Source organism: Bidens hawaiensis, unplaced genomic scaffold, assembly GCF_021521415.1.
Source record: "Bidens hawaiensis isolate Kalapana, Puna unplaced genomic scaffold, B.hawaiensis_p1.1 tig00042875_1, whole genome shotgun sequence".
NCBI classification, from domain to species: domain Eukaryota; kingdom Viridiplantae; phylum Streptophyta; class Magnoliopsida; order Asterales; family Asteraceae; genus Bidens; species Bidens hawaiensis.
In genome coordinates, this window is record NW_027505804.1 from 25,251 (window position 1) to 42,078 (window position 16,828).

Below are 16,828 nucleotides of genomic sequence, written 5' to 3' on the forward strand. Positions count from 1 at the left end.
CCCAAACTGATAATAAACCCTAGGATATATAATTCGTTAATCTGCTTCGTTTTTGTTTAATTAGAGTTAGGGTTAACGTCAAGGGAGTGACGGCGATCAAAATCGTATAACTAATTACCTGTCAAGATGATGTTATGATGGTCTAACAGGTCGAAGTGCAGACGGTGGAAACGAAGCTTGAACACGAATAAGAAAGCTGCTATAATCAAATTAAATATGTGGGTTAGGCTAGCGACGGGAAAAGGATTGTTTATGCTCCTTTAATTGAATTATAACATTCGTTTTCTTGCATAATGGTTAACGGGTGAAGACGGTTTTCGAATATAATTTAACACGGATCAAAATTGATTTCGTTTCTTAATTACGAGTGTCGGCGTGTTTGTTTAAGGTAATGAGATCATTACTATTATTCAATTTACAATATTATGTCGAAGATTGTGGTGCAAGACACTTAACAGGATCGTGGGTTGGGTTTTTGATCGTGGATACGGGTTCGGGTTAATGGGTTATTGGGTTAAAAGATTATAGTATTCGAAATTTGCTAAATAGTCCCTAGACTATTTAACATCCCAGTTTCATAAAAAAAAAAAAACTCGGTTTAGCTAAATTATATACACATATGTATATTGTATACATATATGTACATTTACATGTTTTTTTTGTACACATGTGTATAATTTAAGATAAATGATACTATGCATATGTGTATATTACGTAATTAAAGATTATATAAAATTATACATATGTGTATAATACGACGTTTTTTTTTATTTTTTATTATTATTTTTTGTTTTTTTAATGAAACCGGAATGAAATATAAGAATTTTGGTTTTTTAACTTTTTAAAAATTTTTAATATTTTTTGTTTTATGATTTTTTTAAATATTTTTTTAAAAGTGTTTTTAATAGTTTAAAATGATTCTCAAAGTTCTTAATTTGAAAAGGGTTCTCTTAGGTTCCTTATATATATATATATATATATATATATATATATATATATATATATATATATATATAATGTGAAACCTTAATTAATTTAATTTCTATGCTATAACTTCAAGCAAATATACAATGAAATTTCAAATTATTATTCGTATTTTATTGTGAAATGAGTCGACATTCAAACAAGACGACTCAAAAAAATCAAATTCGATGACATAATATGATTTATAAAATTTATGTCTACGTGTAGAAATATTATAACCTAGGCTTCAAATGCTCTTGACTATCTCAGGTTGTGTGTGATCGTAGAAGAAGGGCGGGAGGAAGGCCACCTTAGCATGTTCCTTATCGACTGGCATCGATCTCGAAAATTCGAAATATTTGGTACAGGTACCGATACCGAAATATTCGGTTCGGGTACGGTACTGGTATCGGTTCGGTACCGGTACAATACCGATATTATTAGGGAAATACCGATACCGTACCGGTACTGTATCAATACTGAAAACTAAAAACCGATACTGAATTCGGTACCGGTACGACGGTATCGGGACGGTCCCGTTACTGAAAAGCCTCATCCCTATTCCAAACACATTGTATGATCATTTTTGTTTTCACAACTTGTTTGTTAATGCCTTTATAACATTGTTTAATTGTTATGGTAACAACTCACAAAGCTATAAACAAAATATAAAGAAAGTAAAACAAAATTAGAATGTATTTGCAACAACAATTTTAACAAAATATGAATTAAATTAATTATCTCGAGTAGGATGTAAATGGGTTGTTTTAATTTTCCAACATCTATGCACATGTAATCACGAGATTGGTTAACTGATAACGAATATGTTTGTTAGGCATAGTAGTTGTAGACTGTTATATCTACGGTCTCACTTAAGTTGTCACCATTCTTTTAATTCATTGAAAATCTACAAAGCAAATTTTTTTTTAAAGTGTTGTTTAACAAAAGATAACAAATAACAAATAAGTAATTAAAAGTTATGCGTGAACAATCATAAACATAAACAAAATACAATACATGAATAAACTATATTTTTTTAATAGAATCGAGCCTTACATTACATTTACAAGAGTTATAAACAAAATCATCTTTACTTGTAACTCTTGATAATGACACGTTTGTTAGTTCTATTCATACACTTCAACTTCTTATGCCGTGGTGATGCGATACATGTCAATTAATGTCATTAATAATAAGATTTTAGAAGAAAAACCAAAGATGAACTTGTTTACATCATTTCGAACCCGATCACGAATTTGTTTACTTTTTCTTATAATTGAATTATAATATACATTTATCCACAAAATTTGTTCATTTTTACAAAACACGTGGCTTCTGATTCTCTCTATATATTCATAATCAGTTAAGTAATACATTTTTCGTTCAGAACTACAAAAAAGGTGGAGAGGGTACTTTAACTTTCTGTATAATCTAGGGCATGAGTTAAGGGGACAGGGACTCCAATGTATAAAAATTAAACCAAATGTCGCATAACAAATCGTTTTTGATAGAAAAACGATTTATGACACATTTTAAAACAAACGTGTAGTACACATAAATTACTACACCGTAACCAAAGCCATTCCTAACAATGAATTGTTCTTTAAGGTCATATTAGCCTTTAAGTGGCCGTTATCACTTCAACTCCACCACAAGCTCTCTAGCCATTCTTCCCGTTCGATGCATTGTATAATAATGTCATCATCACTTTTAGTGGGATGGTCAAGAGTTTTACCTTAGGTGTTAGATTCACCTAAGGGTTTCATCTTTTTGATGTCATGGGTTCGAATCTCACTTATGTGTCATATCCCTAGGTTTAAACCTGGGTGAAACATTACTAGATGGATTAGGCCTCATGACATTGAACCCCTGAGAGGTTTCCAAGGGTTTAGCCAAATGTTCGTTGTTAAAAAAAACATGGGATAATAAGTGTCAAAGTTGTTTGTATCAGTATGGCACATGCGAATTTTTCTTGCCAACAAATGCATCGAAACATTTCTCGTTTGTCAAAGACATACTTTGAATCTCTCTTCGAACATTACGGTCGCAAAACATTTTCTCTGTACAATACTCTTTTATTTAGTGAGAGAACATGATGTTACACCTCTATACTAACGACCATTTCATACTTTCCAGTATTTAGTCGCAAATGAGATTACTCATCATGCACATATTTCTAACGGTCTATTACGTATAGTCGCTAATATCATTACCAATGAATTTAATCGTTCGTAATAAGCCTTTCAGTTGGAGTGTGATGACCATGCATTTTATAATTTTCGTATTTATTTATTGTTATTAAAAGCACTGCTTCTGTTATTAAAAATATATATTATAGTAAACTTTTATATCCCATAGGTTCAAGAAGCTAGAGCTTAAACAAGGTTAAAGTTGGATCACGTGGAGTGATGCATAAAATTATATCAAATGTAAACGATGATTATTTAAAGAACCTAGTGAAAATGAGATGAAGTTATTTGCTACAAAACGAATTTTGTATGGAGAATTGTAGTTGGGCTTCGATAAAAATTATAGCCGGTTCCCATAAAAAGATAAGTTATGGGCCTGATTAAATATCTTGTGGGCTGATCATACAAGAAAAAGAGAAGAAGCAATTAAAAGGGACTTCGGGGAAGGGATGTTCCTCTCAAGTAGGATGTTCCTCTCAAGTATCATGGGTGCTTCTCTCATGTACGTACCTCAAGTTCTATTAATCTTACGTAGTCATGTCATTTACATTCTTAACCACCCTAAAACATCTTAATCAAATACAACATTCCTCTCAACTATCCTAAAACTATTTTCTTTTAAGAAAAATGTTACATAAAATGATGGATAATTGGTTAAGAACCCACTTGCAATTCTCTATCAACACTACTCTAATCGGGTACTAGTACCACAAAGGAGTACCCTCTCCACTACCCTAAGTTGATGGGGGTGCTCCTCTCATTGTTAAGAAGTACCCCCAACTAGATACTACAATGGTTGCCTTTCCCCCTAACGGAATAGCATGTCAGCAAATTGAGAAGTATGAGCGGTAGTTTACAGAAAACCCAGTGTTGTACGCAAAATAATATAGTAAATACACACTACTCGACTGCTTCGGTATATATTAAAAGGGTCATAAGAGTATTATGTATTTTTAACTAGTTTAAGACAACTAAAATAAGGGTTACTGAATTTAAATACCTCAACTTTCACTTGTTGACTGAAAACACATGAAATGTTTACCATAACTCTTAACCTTCACCTTATTTTCTTCAAGAATTTTCAAATTAACAGGACGCTAACTCCATTAATTTATTATTGGCATGACATTTTTTACTGAAATAATAAAAAAAATATATGGGTTCCACGCCACCATTTCATCTTTCTTCTCCATCATACCCTAATCTCCATTAGCATCACCACCCACCTTCACCCCTCTCAGGCCGGCCCATAGGGGTGGCGGGGTGGTCGAGGGCCACAGGCCTGACTTCTCATTAGGCCCAAAAAAATTTTTTAAGAAAAAATATATTTGTTTTTATTAAAAACAATATGTATATTTAATGTTTAAACTTAATTACATGACCACCAGCCTAGTTTAGTGGCAAGAGGAATTACTATGAACCAAAAGGTTATGGGTTCAAGTCTCGTTTGAAACATGTTTAATCCTATTTTTATACAAAAAAATTTTACACAACCTAAATTATAACCAAGTAAGCCTATATAAAAATTTAATTGTTTAAACCAACAAAATACTTCTTTTTAATAAAGACCTAAAAAATTTCGCCTTTGGCTCAAAACTTTTTTTGCTTTCTCGGAGCCGGGCTTGACCCCTCCCATGTCTTTCTCCGGTCACCGCCACATCACCACCACTATGAGCTTCGTGTGTATACCCTAGCCACCCGTTTGAATGTAAAAAAGTTTTGTGACAAAATTAAATACCGTAGTTTATGTGTCATTTCCTTGTTATGGGCTTGGTGTCTATACCTTAGCCGCCTTGTTTGAATGTGAACATGGTAACAAAACTCCATAGATGACCTCCGCATATTGAAAAGAGTGACGAAGACTTAGAAAAAAATTTGTAATAATTCTTTCGTTGGACTTTATGCATGGGAAATTAATTACAGTCGTTTTCCGTATTTGCAATTCTTATCTGACACGAGTTTTCTTCTTGTGGACTTGGGTGGTAGTGTTTTTAACGGTAAGTCAGACTGCATTAAAAATTGTTGCATGCAAAGTGACCGGACACGAGAAAGTATGTCTTGACAAACAATACGTGTTTATACACTTCATATTTGATACTTTTGTTATTCCGACGCTTGAAGTTGTAGAGCTATATAGTGTGTCCAAGGATCATAAATAGTAACGATAGAATGTTATTTTTTAACGACTTAGTTTCTTTTTATCAATGGCTAGTGACGCAGCTTGTTGTCTGTTTGCCTTTAGTGGCCAACATATCCATCAAAACATCGGTACCATGTTAACAGCAACCTTGTACAAAACATTTGGTTGCCATATATTTTAAAAGACTATACGTTACGTTTAATAATAAATGACCATGCAGCCTCGTATACTTGACTAGCATGCTAAAGAATACAATTGTAATACTATTTGATGAAAACGTATAAGTTGACGAATTTTGTAGTAGCCCCGTGTAGGGTTGTCACTTTTACACAAACCCCAACCTAAAAAATCCCGAAACCAAACCTGAGAAAGACTAACCCGAATCCGAATCAAAATAATTCGGGTTGGTTATTCAGCCTGATTTATTAATATATTTTTAGATATAATATAGATTAAGTCTTAACCACCAAATCATATGTTTTACGTTTATAGCTAGTATCAAATGTAATCAAATAACCAAATCACGCCTGATAATAGACGATTATGGTTGCAGTTTTTTTTGAATTGTTTTATCAGGTTATGTTGGTTTATTATTTTGTTATTTACGTTTTGAGCGAAAAAAATACGTTTTTATTAGCATTGTTTTTTTAATTCTAGGATACTCGAAACCCGATGAACTCAACTCAATTAAACCCAAACCCAAATTACCCGAACCTGAAAAACACGTGAGAGATTTGGGTTGGGTTTCGAGTCAAGAATTAAAATCTTGAAACCCAAATAACCCGACCCAAAAAACCAACAAAACACCCTTAGCCCCAAGAAAACGACATTAACTTAAAAACACGTGAAATAACTAAATTTATACATAGTTATACAACGGCATTAGACCACTGCACCAACTATGACCCAAGAACAGCTCGTCTACACTAGAGCCATTTTCGTCTATACTAGATATCAAGTCGTACCATAAACGTATAAAATACCAGTTGAAACAAAACTTAGAATCTCAAAAAACAAATATTGTGGATAATCAAAAAAAAACATCTAAAACAAAGTTGTCTCAACAACATTAACAAATCCAGCACACTCAAAATGATAATCTCAGGAAAACACTAAATGATATTCAACGCTTTCCACCGCCACCACCGAGTTTAGGTCCCTTACCTTTAGGCACATTGCCACCACTTTTTCCTTGAACTTTCTGTTTTGACACCACCTCTGCTTTCTTCGCCTTCTTCTCATCCTTGGTTTTCTTGATCCTTTCTTTGATTTCACTGCAATTTGAACAAAAAAAATTGTTAGGTCAATAAGCCCGGGCCAAATTGACCAAAAACCTGTTTTAAAAAGTCAAGCACTATACCGAAGGGCAGCCTCCCTAGCTGCATCACGGACTTCAGGTTTCTCGCTTCGTTTCTTCTGAATGACTTCCAAAGTGGCCCCCACAATAGCCCTTGAGTAAGGCTTCTTGGTAGCACGACGCCTTTTCCTCACAGCCTCTTGAGCTTGATCCTATTGAAACCAATAAAACCATTATCAATATCTTAGTGTTTAGGTCCCAAAAACCAAAGTGCAAGATGTGAGATGCATGTCTCGCAGATTTTACGTTAATAGCATTTTTATCATAAGGTGTGGATTCCAGGCCCTATGGCGTTTTCTTGATCGCCTCACGCCTAAGCATGCAAACAAACCGAACAAAAGTAAACAGGGCATGTTCGTATTCATTCATTTTAGTCGCACAAACTAACCAAACAAGGTTTTCTTGATCAGGTTTGTTCGTTAAAAAAACTAGTATGTTTGCATTATTTTGTTAATAGTACAAACAAACGTTCCACGAATGCAAACAATTAAAGTTATTAAACATAACTAAGTGTAGGTGAACAAACATGACCTAGAAAACACCAACCAAAAGTAAACGTGAACCTCAATCTGTTGAGAAGTTAAAAAATAATAAAAAACTAGTCTACATTATAAATATAAAAGAACATAAACAATCTTTACATGAAAGGACATTCACAAACATAAATTAAAACGGAGATGTGTGTTCATGTTCAATCATTTAACTAAATGAACAAATAACTTCTTCATGTCCATTCGTTATTAGATAAACGAACATAAACAAACTTCCCAGCAAATGATTCATTAAAAGTTTTGAATACTGTAAGCAAAATTAATACAGTAACCCAAAGCGTTAAATAATATTACCAAATAACACATGTAACTTTTCAGCAAAGTTTTCTTACCTTCTTGTGCTGCTTTCGAAACATTGCGGTCCATGTGAGCTTCGAGGGCTTCAACTTGTTATGGAAGTACCTCTTGCATTTGGAATTTGCAAACAGGAAGACCTAAAATGAAAATATAAAATTCCGCATTCAGTATACAAACAGCAACCAAAACGTACGCAAAATGCAAACCACAATTGCATCAAAACAACAAACAAACATCAAATACCTGTGAGTCAGATCGGATGAATCGAATACCCCTTCCTGGATAAATCTTCTGGCCACTGAATCGGCATAGCTCAGTCCTATAAAAAACAAAAGTAAATTCACAACATCTCAAACATGGAAACTAAACGATCACAAGAAAAACGCTAAACTACTCAAGCACGAATCGATAAACATCCTCAAATAACGCTCGTTTAGTTATCGAGCACGAGCTCAAGCATTATAAGAGAAGCTCAATTAGGCTCGCCGAGTCTCAACGAGCCTTGTTTACTTTTAGAACTTCTATGTATTAAACGTGTAAACCGATCTATCAGTAGAAAACCGCCGAACCTAGAAATGCAAATAAGCCGAGACGAGCCACTCGCTCCACAAGTTCGCTCGGATTGATAGAAATCTAGTTTAGTTATCGAATCCGAACTCGAGCCTTGTATGAGAAGCTCATAGGCTCATTCAGCATTGTCTATTTTTATGTTTTTATCTCTTTTAGACTTATGTATTAATCTCACATTACACAGCCAATCTCAAGCCGAGCCGACCTTTGGCTCATTTAATGCCCTATACGAGCTTCAATTTTAGCTCATTTAAAGTTTTTCTCAAAATATATATAAATTTATTATTAACTAATAAACAGCCTGATCCGAGCCGAGCCGAGCCGAGCTTAAAAAAATAGCTAAATCGATACTTAATCTATGGCGTTTGAGCCCTAATTATACGAATAAAAAATGTAATTATAAAATTGATACGAAGCACGTATAAAATCATGTTAGTAACACATTCTAATTAGATATTGAGTGAACAATATAAACAATTAGGTTTAAATGATTGAATATTGATAAACAATTAGGTTTACGAGATATTATTATCATTTTGTAATTGATCTAACGAACAGCTTAGGATTGAGATACAGATGAACAATTAGGTTTAAATGATTGAATATTGATAAAGAGAATTAGAGATCGTACTTGAGAACCATATTGACGGCGGCGGCGGCGGCGGCGGCTTACTCTTGCGAAAAGATAAAACCCTAGCAACAGGTAAACGTAAGGCCATTTTATAGGTTGGATTAATAATGAGTTTTAATGTTATAAGTTATGCCCTTGTGAAATGTAAAAGATGACGTTTAGTCCTTCCGTTTATCCATTATGTGTTAACCTATTTATTCATTTCTCATTTGTTTATTAGATTTTAATAATCCCTACTTAACTGTATTTGCAGATAATAATCCGTATTTATTTTATTGTCAACGACGGTTTCAAATTTAAAAAAAGTTGGCCCCAAGTGGTTAGTTGTTAAAAATGACTTAACGTCGTTTTACTTGTTTTCGAATTCGAGCTAAGTTTTACATCAATCGATTCATATCCTCCTTTTGATCAAAAGCCCTTAAACATTGTTTTGAAAATCGGAAAAAAGTATAACGTTGTTAAGTCTGTTTAACAGGGGACCATTGGGGGCCAACTTTATTAAATTTGGGACCACAAGTGGCGATAAATCGAATAGGGTTTATTATCGATCAATATTATTCAATTGAGATTATTAAAATCCAATAAACCTTCTAATGCGGTTTTTAAATGAATCGAACGTTCAGTAAGTTGATGGTAAGATCATTTATTTATTGCCATTCCTTTAAGTAATGAAAAAACATAAATATAAGTTTTTGTATATGCCGTATCCGTTCGTCTATTTTATGTTTCCATGTTTACCTTTTACGTATATTTAAATATTCATATAGATATTTCAAATCACTGATATATTAGTTTAAAATCAGTCTTATTTCACTTTTTTAAAAATCTTTAAGATCAAACGTAGTGGGACGTTGTGATGTGTGAAAAAAACCAAAAAAACACCCAGGTGCACCGCTCCCCCGGAGGTTTTGGGCTTCAAAATGTCTCCAAAATGCTTGAAGGAGAAGAAGGTGGAGGACGTTTTCCCCTCTACTGCTCGCTACACATGGTCAATGTATAATTGGCTTTTTGGTTTTTGTTTTGCATTAGCAACATGGATGGATTTATGATAGTTATGTAAACATTGTGTTTAACTTAACTTTTTAAATTATCCAATAGTATCTAGATTAATATGTCAAAAAAATAAAGTGTGAATTAAGTTGTGTTTGCTTATGTTCGTTCAGTCTTTTGCATTTGTTTTGTGTTTGTCGTCAAAGTTTCTTTCGTTCCGACCACTATAAATCGAGAATGTAAGAAAACCGTTGAACCAAATTGGGTTCTGCCCGACATAGTCCGGCTCAACCTGGTATGCTGTTTTCCAATTCTACTGCAAAGTAAAAAAAAACAGCACTGATTAGCAGTCCAACCCAGATGAATCATTATCAAACTAACAATGGACAAAGGCCCTGGTTCCTTTTCCAACGAGTCCCACTGTCGATCGGTTCGTGTTTGTTGACAATGATCACAAAGCTGCTTATGCTCATATTTAACCAACTAATCATCTTTTTATCTTCTTTTTCATGATTGTCTCACATGTTACATTGATTGAATTATGTAAGATAATGCATTTTCAATGTTCATAGCAATAAACTAGTTTATTAAAGAGTTCACAGGCCTGCAAGCATATATACACTGCAAGTTTCTCTTTGACCATGGGAACTCTTTGATTCTTGTTTCACAAGTCCTGTAAGTGTAACAATACAATATTACAATAAACAGTATTTACAAAATAACACAGTAAAAACAAACAAATTGGTTAACTGCGCATCACCTTTTCTTTGTAAATCATGCTAAAGAAAGCCATCGACGGGCCCGCATTCTCGCAACTTCAAGAAGGACCGAACCCACCTGAACTGATGTAAAATATCATGTAGCCGACAAGAAAGGGCAATTTTGACACATTTGCTTATAGGTTGATCAACTCTCTCCATCACTTTCCATATCAGATTCTGAATCGTCACTTCGGCGCTCATTATCGCTCATTTTGACCTCGCTTTGACCATCTAAACGATCACTCTCTCTTTCCCTCCTATAATAAACAAACTCACGATCCATATTCGGTCTCCTCAAAGTAATTAATTTAGCCAAATTCCTTCTCGCCAAATACACCTCGTTCGGTTCAACCAACTCGCCTTTATTATACGCCTCGCGCAAAAATATCGTATGAAGCTTCCCATAGTTTCCTCGTGTAGAAATATAAAATATTCCTTGATGTTGAAGAAGAAAATCTTTAAGCTTTTTCGGCAAATTCATGGTTACCCTAAAATGTGCTATTCTTTCTAAACTAATCTTTTTCTCGACCGTTAAAGACAATATTTCGTGAATCATGGCAACAGCTCGTTTTTCCATCCGCTTTTGGGCCTCGAGTGACCGCATATCGTAACCGGACACGTCTTCGTACGGTGACCAATACGGAAGCCGTTGCCATTTCCAAACAGCAATTTTGTAATATTTTCCTGTTTTGAACCCGGGCGGGAAATTGATAATGAATGAAAATCGTATGTTTTCGGCGTCTCCGCCTTTTTCTCGATACTCATGTTCCCGAACTTTTTCTATAGCGCAAACACCGAGTTTCGGGTCGGTTTCTACTAATTCAATGTATTTACTTTTGCTTTCTTTGTCTTCAAATAACCTGAAAATTTGCGGGTGTCGGAATTAAAAACCGAACCATATTCATGGGTTTTCATTTTTAATTTTTATTTTATAATTTTCAAATACCCATCCTAGCTTTTATAACAGTTTAATAAATAGTGTTACCCGAATGTATAATAATCAATTAATTATTGAATACTAAAAATATTTAGGCCCAAATTTGTTATTTTGAGCATTGAGCAAATCATTTTTGACCCGAATGGTAAAAACGTAAAAACTGAAACTAAACCAAACTCAAACCGAAACCGAAAATTGGCAATGAATGGTTTGCAAAACTCAAAAACCAAATTCTCAGTTTTTGGTACGGTTTGAGCCCAAAACTTAAAAAACTAATCTTTAAATAACCTGAAAACTAGAGGCCTTTTAGAAATATAAAAACCAAACTAAACCGAATCAAATTAATAAATTTCATTTTAGTTTTGAGTTTTAAATAATTTGTAAAAATATTAATATATAGTGTAACCCAAATGAATAATAATCAACTAATTATTAATTAACAAAAAGATTTAGGCCCGAATTCATTATTTTGGGTCAACCTTTTTAAGCCCAAAAATTTCAAGCCCAAATGGTAAAAACAAAACCGAAACAAATCCAAACCAAAACTGACAAATTCTCGGTTTTTGGTTCGGTTCAAGCCCAAAACCTGAAAAACATGATTTTCAAATACCTGAAAAACTGAGGGTGTTTTAGAATCACAGAATACTCAAAATCCTCAGGGAACCCGAACTCTCGTCTCGCAATCCGCACATGTTCAAGCCCGACCCATTTAGTGTTCGACAGCATCAAAAGCTTTCTTAATCGAGTCACGCAATCCTCAATCTGGGCCATTACCGCTTCGTTCTCTTGTTGAATTTGAACAAGGGCTTTTCTTGTAAGCCTGCAGTAAAGTATCCTTAGCACCGGGTGTTCAAACACATCAAAAATATGCGGAAACTTAAGCACGAAACGGCCCGCTTCGTATTGTTTAAACCCGAGTCGCCGCGAAAGGTTGTCTAAACGAGCTGATGTCAACATTGTGTTGGGCTGGGACAGAATGAGTTCTTGTAGTTTAAGGACTTTGCGGGTTTTCTTCTCGAGTTCCATGTAGTTGTCGTACGCGTGGTCTCTAACGCGTTGTTGGTTCTTGGGTATTGAGGTTGATTGTGATAAGTTGTTAATAATGATCTTAAAGGGGTTTAATGGGTTTAAAGATTTGGAAATGGGTTTTGAAAATTGGAAGATTTTGTGCATTTTGATAAACGGGTTACGCGTTTCGGGCTTAGGGTTTAGTACCTGAAGATTCAAATGAATGAATAATAATATTAAGCTTCATATTAATATTATGATGATAAATGTTTATATAATTAACATTCAATCAAATTAAAGTTTCGATATGCAAATAAAATTAAACATTCAAAATAAAGCAAGAAACTTTACCAAAACAGAGAAATGGTTGAGGGATTTTAGTGGAGGAGATGTTGCGGTGTGCCGTCGGGAGTGGCCGTCCGGTGCGGTGGTGGTGGGGGAGTACGGCGGCGGTGCGGTGGTGCAGTTTTGTGTGCAGTAGAGAAGTGAAGGTTTCTGTTTCACTGGTAGATGAGTTGGGCCAGCAGCCTAGTTAAGCATGGGCTTATAATGAAAGTTTGTTTCTTTTGGGCTTTACAGGTTGCCTTGAGTGTCAATGAGTCAATAGTCAATTCATCCATTGGGCCTAAACCCACACCAATCATATCCAATGGAGGTGAAAAAAATACCTGAACTAGAATCAGATTTTTATATACCCGGTTTTATAATACACGATTCCATCTGTAGGGTACAGATAGGGTATGCATTTCAGTACGAAACTCGTACCCGGAACTTACCAGATTGTTACCCGGTAATACCCAAAAACCGGAACCAGTTTCATACCCAGAATCAGGTTTTTCAATACCTGAAATCGGGTTTTTCAAATACCCGAAATTACTTGAAAAATACCCAAAAAATGTGCAGCCCCTTAAAAAGCCAAATCTATACACGAAAATAGGGTATTTGAATACCCGGTTAATACCTAACTTGAAACCGATACATATGGTATGATTTTTAGATACAGTTACTATCCAACAAATAATTTGAAACTAGGCTGCTTTTAATCAGTTTGAAATTTCTCCGTCTAAACCGGTAAAATCCCGTCCGATCCGTTAAAATTTGGCTTCAGGCTGATTGATTTAATAATAATAATAATAATAATAATAACAACAACTAGTGCGAATATGTTATTTTTAATGTATATATTTTTTTTCGGAACGACCAACTAAGTAACGTCGGGTACTCTGTACGCGGCCCCCACTGGCTAGAGGTAGCCTGAGCCGGTCACGAGTCCAGACAGACAGAGCCCCTAGCGGTCCACCTATTGAGGAATTCTCCGGATAAAACTCGACTCACACGCCCGCCAAACGACACGACAGCGATGGGCGGTAATACCGGGTGAGATCAAGACTCGAACCCTAGCAAGCCAGAGTCATCCCTCATATCTCCCATATAAATTGATGATAGTGAGGTTTGACCACCTACATCTCACTCCTAGTAAAGTGAGTGCTCTACTATTGAGCCACATTCACTTTTTAATGTATAAACTTATTACCAATTTTTACAACTCAATATGTATTTTGAAAAGTGAGAAAGGTAAGGGGGTATTTGAGATTGCTTATTAGAACTACTTATAACTTTTTAAATGTAGAAAAATGAGTTTTTGAGAATGAAGAACTAACTTCTTAAAATTTCTTTTAAGTTTTTAACTTTTTTCAAAAATCGAAAAGAGCTTTTAAATAAGCAAATCTCAAACATGCTCTAACTTTTTTTTAAACAACCAACAAATATGTAATACTTAGTTACTCCGTATGAGATAACCTTAATGACTAAAGGTCATCATCAGCTAACTCAACCCAACGTAAGTCCTTAGACCACCCACTATGGGGCGTGGTCAGCTAATGTGGCGGGCGCCCTTGGGCGCGGAACACCACCAAGGGGCGCCCTTGGCGGTGGGGCGCGGACCCAAAGGTCGTCCAAACGATGGGCGCGATGCATGGTGATTGCGGGTCCCCCTCTCACACACACATACATATGCATATATATATATGATTAATTTCTTTTGAGAATCATTTTGAGTTTTAAGAACTCGAAAGAACTCAACGTAACAAATTTTTTTTAGAATTTTTTTTACACACATGTAATACGTAAGTGTAAGTAACGTAAAAAAAATTACGGTATTTTTTACACACAGAATCGACTTATTACACTTGTGTAACTAATATTTAAACTTGTGTAATCATGAAAAACACTTATTCTCTCTTCTGATTCATTTTTAATTCAGGTTTATTCTTAACCATGAATTATATACTCATTTAATTAAATATGTGGTCCATATTAAGTTATTAAAGTTCTTACAACTCATCAAGGTTCTCAAAATAATCCTACCATATATATATATATATATAGGGGCTTTTGGGGGCATTAAACCATAGCGGGGTGGGCTTCGATGCTCTCCGATGTTTACGTGGCGTTGAAGTGTCACGGTGGAGGGGCTTCGAAGCCGCTCACCATAGAGATGGTCTTAGCGTATAAAAGAGACAACAATATAATTCTGGCAATAGACGTAAGCATAAAAGCAGCATGTGACAAATGTCAGTCCCCAATGCACTCAATTAGTGCCCTGATACTTTATTTGCAATGAAATACATCAATAATGTTGTAAGTTTTGTACGATGCCTACGTTGCCTGCCTGTTATTACCTGTGTTCTAATTATTATTTTGTCTGTTTTTTTTAACATTATTTGTTACCTATGTATTTATACATCAGTTTGTGTTTAGACATATTATCTATATAGTAAATAGTAATGGTAGCCTTTTTATGCAGTCGAACTCCTCTCATTACTGAATAGACTTAATTATCCATCAATCCTTACCCAACTACCCAAACCTTCCCAGTCCACAACTAGGTACAATATTGTCAATGTACATTTAAACCACAAACGAATTTGTTGACCATAGCCTTTTTAAATTTCTGGCACCACCCACCACAAAGTTAAAGTACACATTTTAAATAAAGTGCATATTTAATAATAATAATAATAATAATTTCTCAATATTTTTATAATCATATACATTATCAAATTGGCCATCTTGCTCGGTATAGGTGTGCATTTATCGGTTTGGGTTTTAAATGGATCCTAATTGAAAAACTCGGTTAAAAGATTTTGAAAACTGATAGATTTTAATTAATACGATTTTTGGAAACCGGTTAAGAAACTGGTACAATTTATTTAAGGGTTGGCTAACCGAATAACGAACATATCCACAAGTTTGCTACACAAAAACGAGTCCATTTGCTCTTTTAGCATTAACGATATGTCACCTTCAAAAACAAATGGTCTGTAAAAGAATAGATTCACAAAGTTTGGGATTAAAGAAACGACTAGTTTAACCAATTTAAAAACATTGGATTCTTGAATGCTTCATGCATATTTTGAACCCTAAACTAAAAATGACCGTAACTTGAAGTTTGGATCGTAGCAATGTGGTAAATCAATCGTCGTTGGAAGTAACAAAACATGAAAATCGGTTTCCCCTCTTTGGGCTTGAGTAGTAATATTTTTATCATGGGTTAGACTATGTTAAAAGGTGCTTCATGCAAGATGACCAAACACAAGTAAACGCTTTTTCACAACCAATACATGTTTATACCCTTCGTTTTTTATACTTTTGATTTTCTAACGTCTGAGGCTGTAAAACTACTTGTGTCAATTGAGCCATGAATATTAATATAATGAGTCCAAAATATATGAAGTTTTTTATAACACTTCGTAAGTATTTCATTTTATGTTGATGAAGTGATATGAAAAAGAAAAAAACAAATACACTAAATAAAGCAACGAATCTCTGTCTAACGTCGTCACCTGTTCCCCTAAATCTCTGTCTCCATATGTACGTACTTCCTACTACTCAACCCTTTGATGCTTCAATAAGGCCCCTTCAATAAACACCACCACCATCTCCTCCTAATCACATAAATACTCTTTTACCTTTCAACTCTTAAAATTCAAACAAAACACCAATGGCCACACCAACACTCTTAACATTATTATTATTATTATTATTATTATTATTATTATTCACAACTCTCTTAACCAATGCCAAACCCACCACCATTAACCTAACTCAAGATGCAAAAACCTTAATCTCCTTCAAAAACACACTCTCAAACCCAAACATGTTACACTCATGGAACCTTAACTCTTCCATGTGTCAATGGCAAGGTGTCACTTGCCACAGCAACCAACTTACCATGCTTGCTCTCTCACATCACTCGCTCCGAGGCCCCCTCGAAGCGTCTATATTTTCTCTTTCCACCCTTATTGTCCTTGACTTGTCTTCGAATAATTTTTTTGGTATACTCCCCACCAGCATTTACCAGCTCCGGCACCTCCAAATTCTGGACTTAGGCCAGAACCAATTTTCGGGCGAGATCCCGCCCGAAATTGGGGA

General features: G+C 34.8%; 2 protein-coding genes across 3 annotated transcripts; both read right to left on the reverse strand.

Moving 5' to 3' along the window:
• Positions 1 to 6,290: 6,290 nt before the first annotated feature.
• LOC143615401 (large ribosomal subunit protein eL24-like) lies at positions 6,291 to 8,776 on the reverse strand. The gene is made up of 5 exons (XM_077088532.1): positions 8,699 to 8,776; positions 7,741 to 7,816; positions 7,533 to 7,634; positions 6,653 to 6,801; positions 6,291 to 6,566 (listed from the first exon to the last, which is right to left on the reverse strand). Exons 1-5 carry the CDS (start codon positions 8,707 to 8,709, stop codon positions 6,416 to 6,418), a joined length of 489 nt encoding a protein of 162 aa, XP_076944647.1. The 5' UTR covers positions 8,710 to 8,776; the 3' UTR covers positions 6,291 to 6,415.
• A 1,648-nt stretch (positions 8,777 to 10,424) lies between these two features.
• Positions 10,425 to 12,977, reverse strand: LOC143615400 (protein ROOT PRIMORDIUM DEFECTIVE 1-like). 2 transcript variants are annotated; one of them, XM_077088530.1, is made up of 3 exons: positions 12,746 to 12,977; positions 11,997 to 12,601; positions 10,425 to 11,309 (listed from the first exon to the last, which is right to left on the reverse strand). In XM_077088530.1, exons 2-3 carry the CDS (start codon positions 12,557 to 12,559, stop codon positions 10,595 to 10,597), a joined length of 1,278 nt encoding a protein of 425 aa, XP_076944645.1. In that variant the 5' UTR covers positions 12,560 to 12,601; positions 12,746 to 12,977; the 3' UTR covers positions 10,425 to 10,594. The 2 variants fall into 2 exon arrangements, with proteins under 2 accessions (XP_076944645.1, XP_076944646.1); XM_077088531.1 differs by lacking the exon at positions 12,746 to 12,977 and having other exon boundaries at positions 11,997 to 12,620.
• Between the last annotated feature and the right edge of the window lie 3,851 nt (positions 12,978 to 16,828).